Source organism: Podarcis liolepis, assembly GCF_965112155.1.
Source record: "Podarcis liolepis genome assembly, chromosome: 10".
NCBI classification, from domain to species: Eukaryota; Metazoa; Chordata; class Lepidosauria; order Squamata; family Lacertidae; genus Podarcis; species Podarcis liolepis.
The window spans coordinates 54,667,418-54,675,750 of NC_139562.1; the positions used below are offsets into that span (position 1 = coordinate 54,667,418).

The 8,333-nt window shown below is 42.0% G+C and overlaps 1 protein-coding gene across 6 annotated transcripts in view; it reads left to right on the forward strand.

Moving 5' to 3' along the window:
- Positions 1–7,749, forward strand: part of CFTR (CF transmembrane conductance regulator) — a 91,920-nt gene extending 84,171 nt beyond the window's left edge. For 2 of the 6 annotated variants that reach the window (XM_083463295.1, XM_083463297.1), the window contains exons 26-27: positions 565–670; positions 4,091–7,749. In XM_083463295.1, the coding sequence (XP_083319421.1) occupies positions 565–670; positions 4,091–4,297 (313 nt within the window). In that variant the 3' untranslated portion in view covers positions 4,298–7,749. The remainder of the gene's footprint in view (positions 1–564; positions 671–4,090) is intronic. The other 4 variants (XR_014516576.1, XR_014516577.1, XR_014516578.1 and 1 more) reach the window with 4 other exon arrangements.
- The last annotated feature ends 584 nt before the right edge of the window (positions 7,750–8,333 follow it).

Here is an 8,333-nt window from a genome sequence, read left to right on the forward strand (position 1 = left end):
TTATCTCCTTGGCATCTGATGGGAGGGCATTCCACAGGGCAGGTGCCACTACCGAGAAGGCCCTCTGCCTGGTTCCCTGTCATTTCACTTCTTGCAGTGAGGAAAGTGTTGCAGTTCTCTGAAGACAGCAATCATGTCTCTTCTCCAGAATAAACATCCCTACCTCTTTTAACCATTCCGTATAGGAACCCTGATCATCCTGGTCATTCTTGGGGTTGCCTTGGGAGAGGAAATCACTATCAAGCTGGTTTAACTCTGCAATGTCAGCATAGACCTTCTGGTTTCCTACAGCAGATATTGACCTTTTTCCAACCTTGTCTGGTCAAGGCAAGAAGCGAAAGAAAACAGTTACTTCAGAACAAAATGCTGAGCAACTACTTCAGTAGTCGCATTGCAGGAGTAGTCACTGTAGCAACAGTAGGCGCCATGCTGACATTTCACCTGAACTGAAACTTCCCTATTGCAATGTTGTAAAAAGCCTAGCAAATACTGTAAGTGTCAACTGCATGTAACCAAAAGTTTATATTTCATTCTTCTGCATATTAAAACTCGTTTACCTTTCAGGACTTTCCAAGTCATTAAAAAGACTCTCAAGCAGGCTTTTGCAAACTGTACAGTAATACTCTCAGAACACAGGCTAGAAGCACTAATGGAATGCCAGCGATATTTGGTGAGTGCCTTTCAAGAATTAGGCGCGATGTCCAAGGTAGATCCAAATAGCTACTTTTAGGCATGAGTAAGGGCTTGGAGCGGGACGTGGGTGGCACTGTGGGTTAAACCACAGAGCCTAGGACTTGCCGATCAGAAGGTCGGTGGTTCGAATCCCCACGACGGGGTGAGCTCCCGTTGCTCAGTCCCAGCTCCTGCCCACCTAGCAGTCTGAAAGCACCTCAAAGTGCAAGTAGATAAATAGGTACCGCTCTGGCGGGAAGGTAAATGGCGTTTCCGTGTGTTGCTCTGTTTCGCCAGAAGTGGCTTAGTCATGGTGGCCACATGACCCGGAAGCTGTACGCCGGCTCCCTTGGTCAATAAAGCGAGATGAGCGCCACAACCCCAGAGTCGGTCACGACTGGACCTAATGGTCAGGGGTCCCTTTACCTTTACCTTTAAGGGCTTGGAGCATGTCCAGTGGTGTTTGTTCTGGACTTCTTTCATTTGAATAGCAGGCCCTGCAATATCACAAGCTGTGTTTGTATGCTCTGGTCCAAAGACACCATGGACATGTGCAAACTTTATATCCCAACCAACATTATGTTCTAACAGGTGCAAATTATATTTGCTTAATTAATTTTTATTTTTATTTTTTTCATGAAATGGCTGTTTACAAAGCATATGTAACAACACTGCTAGTCACACTTCCTAAAATATGGTGCAGCTTTGGAGCCAGAAGTCTAGTTTTTGAGCTTAATCCAGAAATACACATTTTTTAGAGGAATTCTTTGATAGCACAATGTTTGCGTTCTGTGCTATCCCATAAGACTTACTTATGGAAATGCACAATGTACTGTAGGTATTCCCCCCTCCCCGAATAATCAATACAATCATGCCAAAGGGCAAATAGTTAGAGTATTTCAAACAAGATGCTTTTTGACACTTGAGTTGCTGTTACTAGTTTTGTTGCTCATAATTTTTTTATTGCCTGGTTTAAACTGTATTTTGGGATTTTCATTTATATTGTTTTGATTGCTCTATGTAAACTCCTTCAGGTCACCTTGTGGCAGGAGGTGACTTATAAAAGCATTAAATAAATATAGACAATAGTTGGAGAGCAAAGTATGCTATGCTAAGGTATTTTTTCCTTCCTTATAAAGCAGAGGAGAATTTTTCAAGAACCTAGCAAGTTATGTTAGGAACTGTGATTCTGGAGTCTCAGAAGGAAACTGATCACCACTTTGAATGCCAATAGCACCTGGCTTGATACTGCTCATCTTCCAAATTCTTTCACTTCTATAAAAGGGAGATATGAAGAAGGAAATGCCAAGTTCTGTATCAAAGTACTAAGCGTCCTGGACACAACTGTCTAATACATGATTTACAGTTTTACTTCTCAGTTCTGATAGCGAGAACACATAAGTCAACAGCACAAACTGTTCATGCAACATTTTTCACAGCTGCATTTTCTCTCTCTTACTCATGCACACTAGGCAGATAGAATAGCTTCCCAGGTAGACACATTTTTTAAATGGTAAACGTTTTCCAAGTTCCAGTGCTTTCCCCCCATTATTGCCCCTCATTTCTTGCGCACACAGACGTGAACTTTTTGGGGGAAGAAGGAAGGAAGGGTGCAAAAATTACTCTTTTCATATTATAATATCTTCTCTGAGCAGCTGCACAAGGCAGTCTACCTAGTGAAATACAAATAAATGGAATGCCTTATATCATGCAATGGATCTGTTAATGAACAGAGCGGAAAAATATAATTACTGGGTGTTATCCAACGCATTGCTTGTGCAGGGGAATTCTCCCTCCGCACATGTGCTCTGTGCCCATCCCAAATGTGCTCTGGAGGGCTGTGGAAACTCCTGGAACAGATTAAGATTGGGGGCTGGGAGAGGGGAGAGGAGAGGAGGACGAGGTTTTATCGTGCATACAATGGACACTTACCCCTTCCACTGGGTGGGCAGTTGTTGCAGATCCTTGCTCTCAGTCACCATCCCCAGGCAGTGAAAACAGAATGCAGATGGCCAAGTGGTCATTGAGGGAATTCCCCTTAGCTGCCTGGGTAGCGGGCTCAAGTTCCTGCCGGCTGCTGCAATTCAAATTGGCTGAAAATGCATTGGCTGCAGGTATACCGTATTTTTCGCTCTATAGGACGCACCGGACCATAGGAGGGGGAGAACAGGGAAAAAAAATTCTCCCCCTCTCTGCTCAGCGCCCCTTCAGCGAAGCGGCAGATGAAACGGAGCCCCTTCTATTTCTCCTCCTGCTTCACTGAAGGGGCGCTGCGCAGAGAGGGAAAACTGTGCAGCGCCTCTCCAGCAAAGCGAAGCCTGGAGAGCAAGAGGGATCGGTGTGCACCGACCCCTCTCACTCTCCAGGCTTCAGGCGGCTATCCGCAAGCCTTTGGAGCGCGGCGGGAACTCCTGCTGCACTCTGAAGGCTTGCGGATAGCTGCCTGAAGCCTCCGGAGAGCAGTGGGAATTCCTGCTGTGCTCTGGTGGCTTCAGGCGGCTTCAGCGAAAGCAACACGAAGCCTCTGGAGCACGGGGGGGGGGGAGCTCTCCCTCTGTGCTTCGGAGGCTTCGCGTTGCTATCACTGAAGCCAAGAAGCCCGCATTTGCTCCATAAGACGCACACACATTTCCCCTTAATTTTTGAAGGGGAAAAAGTGTGTCTTATAGAGTGAAAAATATGGTATATGGGCAGCCAGCAAGGTATATAGCCTGCAGCGCTTTCCTACCACAGTGCATACAAAAGTTGTTGCTGACAGAACAAGTTAGTGGAATGCTGCCCACTGTGTTGGGCCCATGGAAATATCCTAAAGTAACTGTACCAGTGCTACTTTTCTAGAAAAAGAGGTGGCGCAACTCACCATGAACACCTTCTTCATCTTCTTAGAATGGCAATTGTGCCCACTTGAGAAGTGCCGGAACTGAGTTCCTAGGAAGTCTCCCTGAAAAAAAACACCCCTGACTATGTCTGTATCTACTCTCACCTATTAAAAATATCATTCTTAAACATCAAGATGGGGGAAAGTCCCATTTGATTTCTCTTTCACTTCCTTTCCACAAGGTCTACCTTGTGTCTGGAAGGGGGTTGCTCTGCAACAGCCTCTGGTGTCACATTTTAATGACTCATTATTAACGTTGGAAAAAAGAACATATGGCAATATGGTTATCAGAACCATTCCCTTTTAGTGTTAAAAACCAAGAGTGTAGATCTGCCCTATATCTGAATTTAAGATGATTTGGCTCTGGGCAATGTCTACATGCAAGATTTCCTGGGAACAGAAAGGGTAGAATGTAAATGGAGTAGCTATTTCAATTACTAATCATAATTCAGTCCTGTAATTATGTTATTGGCTTAAAAATAACCATTCACAAGCCAAGCGTTGCTCTTTTATAACTGTACCCAACCTCTTCTTAACTAGGTGATAGAAGAGAACAAAGTCACGCAATACGAATCCATCCAGAAGCTGCTCAGCGAAAAGAATTCTTTCCGTCAAGCCATCAGCCATTCAGATCGTGTCAGACTCTTCCCGGTGCATCCCAGGAACTCAAGCAAACGGATGTCGAGGCCTAAAATAAGTGCCTTGCAAGAAGAAACCGAAGAAGAAGTGCAAGAAACCCGGTTGTGAAAATTTATCGAGGTGGTGTCTCGTTGCAATTTAACAGGAGGCATTCTGGGAAAAAGTCAGAACAGGGCATTCTTGAAAATTGCCACTAAAAGAATCGCAAAAGCAAGCACATGAATATGTATATATCTCTGCAAAAAAACTTCATTCCAAGGGCCAGTTTGGTTATGAAGGATTGGTGCATTGGGCAGTATCCCGTTCCCCCGAAGCTGCCCCCATCTCTTCTGCTTCTTGTCCACATAGGAAGATCTTTTATCAAGATGGATGATCAAAATATCCAAACATTTCAGTTGTATTAGCTGCCTCTTTAAAAATAATGTGAATGTCGTAACAAGCACATCAAAGTCTACACTCGCCTTTTCAAACTGAATCCATAGCTCACTACGAAACACAGTGAAAAGCCTGCTTTTCTGTGTAAAAAACAACAACAATCCAGGGTTTGTAAAAATGCATTTTGGGGTGGTTTGAGGTCAAGAGTTACAAATGCAGGTCATGAATTATATTTATTATTACACAAATTATAAATATTTAGGCTGTCAACTAAACAGCAGAGACATTTGTTTTCTGTGTCAGGAAGAACACAGCAATTACCATGCTTTTGTTCTTGAAAGTGCTGGGCTTTTCAAGTCAGTGGTGGTTGGTGTGCAAAACTGCTATACTTGTGGAGAATGAGAGCACCAAACAGGAAGAATTTCACAGTTTCTCCTAAATTCTGTAGTGGAAAAGACATGGAAACATGGCCAGACATTTGGGTCCATTCTTTTACACAGTACAGAGGTTCTATTCAGTTGCAAACAAATTACTTTTTATAAAACATCCATGCTTGTTCAGAACATACACCAATTAGAAAGTTGAATCGAAATCAGTTACTTAAGTTGTATTTATTTGAATCAAGCCACTCTAGTGAAAATCAGTGGGCATTTTGTCAGTTGCATTAAATAGAAATATAATATTGCCCTAGACGAATGTAGACACCTTTAGACCAAGTTTTTTCAGTAGATTTTCAAGTCTTTATGAACCTACATTGCATGTAAGTAGGTGAGGGGATTATGCATTTTTTAAAAGGAAAAAAGAATCTCATTTATATTAGACTCACTATATGCAATAAGCAGTTGACTCCCTTAGACCTGAAGTCAGCGGAAGCGAAGCACACAAACTGTAGGTTCAAGTGTAAATAATGGCCTGTCCTTTTGCTGAGCACTTTTTGAAATAAAAAGTCAAGGAAAAGCAATATTCTACAGAATTGTTGCATTTCGGTGAGTGAGAAAAGGGGAAAGTCACAGTTTAGAATATGCAGATCATGATGAACACAGCTGGTTAGGACACAAAATGTCTAGGTAAAGATGACAATGGGCATTTTTACACTTCAAACGAAACCTTCCAAACTTATTCTAGCAATCTTACTGAGGTTGATGGGGGGGGGGGAAGCATATTTTAAAAATGAAAATAGCAGTTCATCTGCACGGATGAAAGAGGAATTGACTTTTGTGATGATCTTCTTTTATACAGTTCCATTTTGCAGTTGACAGGACCTTCCTTGGAATATTTATTTAATATCTTTATTCAGAGATGGGAAAGATTTGCTTATTAAGAAAATCCTGTATTTTAAGAGGAATCACATATCACAAAGACTATATTTGTATACAAATAATTGTTATATATTTGAACAACAAGAAAAATATTTTTTAGCTCGAATTTACTATGTGTTTTAGAAAAAAAAAAAACTGGTGTATGGGCAGTATCCCCACAAATGTATCAACTGCTGCTTTGCTTTCTTGTTGTTGTCTTAAATTTTAATATGCAATGTGAACATTGTGTTGAAGAGAATGTGAGGCTCTAACCTTGTCAGAGCTTTTTCCTCCTACGGTCGGTTTAGACCCAGTCCTGTTGCAGTGGGTGGAACATACGTAATGTAGGAGATGTGGAGCTTTTGTTTCATAGCAGATCAGACCTAGTTCCAGGTCTTGAAGGACCCTGGATAAGCTACTCTCAGCGGGTCCTGGAAGAAGCAGGCAGGCCTAGGTGCCATCCTTCACATGCCAGAAGCTGGCATTGCCCGTTGTAGGGCGAAAACCCTGCTTGTTTCAAAACCAAGAAGATTTGAACTGTGTTGCTAAAGAAGGCTAACGTGTTCTGCTTAATTAAAATAGTTTTCAAGAATTAGTAACATGATCCTTACATGGCAGGGCTTAGGCAGGGGGATAGTTTTGCACTACTATTTTGTTGTATCTTCTCTTGATGTTGACACTGGTCAATGGGTTTTTCCAATTGCTGTACATGCATCTTTCTTATAGGAGGAGGAATCCATTTCCCAGGTATAGCTTGAATCCAGATTGAAGACGTACTAAAAAAAAAGTGCATGTGTGCCAGGGAACGATGGTGCTATTTTACACTGCCAACCGTACAGAAATTATCTCCATGCACGGCTTCAGTTGTATGGAAGCCCTATGGAAGGCAATGCATTATCCATTTTGGTTCCATTTATTTCAGTAGTACTTAAGAGCAAATCTGCACGTCAGGCCTGCATGGGTGAACTAGGTGTGTCCCCCTACGCAGAAAGCACAACATAGATGCAAGTGTGCTGTGAATTGTTAGACTAAAGGAAGTACAGTGGTACCTCGGGTTAAGTACTTAATTTGTTCCGGAGGTCCGTTCTTAACCTGAAACTGTTCTTAACCTAAAGCACCACTTTAGCTAATGGGGCCTCCTGCTGCTGCTGTGCCGCTGGAGCACAGTTTCTGTTCTCATCCTGAAGCAAAGTTCTTAACCCAAGGTACTATTTCTGGGTTAGCGGAGTCTGTAACCTGAAGCGTATGTAACCCAAGGTACCACTGTACTTCTTTATGTAATGCAGTTAATCTGTGGAAGTCACTGAAGCAAGGCAAGGTGGCTTTCTAAGGGGATGGGACAAATTCACAGAGGAGGCTATGGAATTATATTAGTCATTATAGCTATATGGAACCTCTAGGTCCATTGCCAGTCTGCTATTGAATGCCAGTGGACGATCAATAGTGGAAGAGGGCCTTGCTTATGTCTTGCTTATGGACTTCACAAAGCCCAGTAATGGTAACAGGACATTGGACTCATATCACACTTTACATTCTGTGTGCTATGCATTTGTGGGTGTGTGGACACAGGTACAAGTGACTCACTTGCCCAACTCAAGCGTGGTTACATTATATACACAGGGGCCTCTGTGCAAAGTAGTCGATAGCTGTGATTAGCATTTGCTGGATTGTTGCCATTGTATGTATTTGTTGAGCTAGAAAACTTAACCCACACTTTGTATATTACAAGCTACAACACCTGCCATTCAGGTTGCCATCAGGTAATACAAAAGGGTACTAAGCGGCTAGGTCTGGAAAAAATAAATAGAAAGTGAATTTAATTGCAAGCAAGTTTCATGATGCTATTGTGTGCAATATGTCAATAAAACAAACATGTTGTGTACTGTCTCTCTGGCATATGATAACACAAATTATATCCAAGGGTGTTTGGGTGAACAAGCCAAATGTATATTCTGTTGTTGGACCATCGAAGCAAACAGAATTGATCCTGTTCGGCACACAAATATCCAATATATCAACAACTCTGAATCCTCGTGTATGCTGAAGAAATGTTCTTCACAAAGTGTTTGCTTATAACTTTTTCGCTTTCTTGTCACTAGATGGTGCTGCAGAACGGATACACTTTTCTTGTGCTGTGCTGCCTCCAGAGGGAGAACACAGAATCTATACAGCTGCAAAAATGCAGTGCCTTTTTATTGGATCAATTTTTTTGTAGACAAATATAGATGCAGGTTATTTTAGGCTACACAAAATTCAGTTTCATTCAGTAGCCTCACTAAAAATAAGCTACTTTCCCACTTGACAAAGCAGATTAAGTCTGTGCAACTCAAATTGCTCACATACATTCACTGAAACACCTGGTGCAATGAATAGTGTCACTTTAAACATCTTGGAATAAATTGTAACGATATATGTCTATTTGTAAAGTTTCCAAGAATAGAAAACAGGAAAGAGGACACCTGAAGGAATTT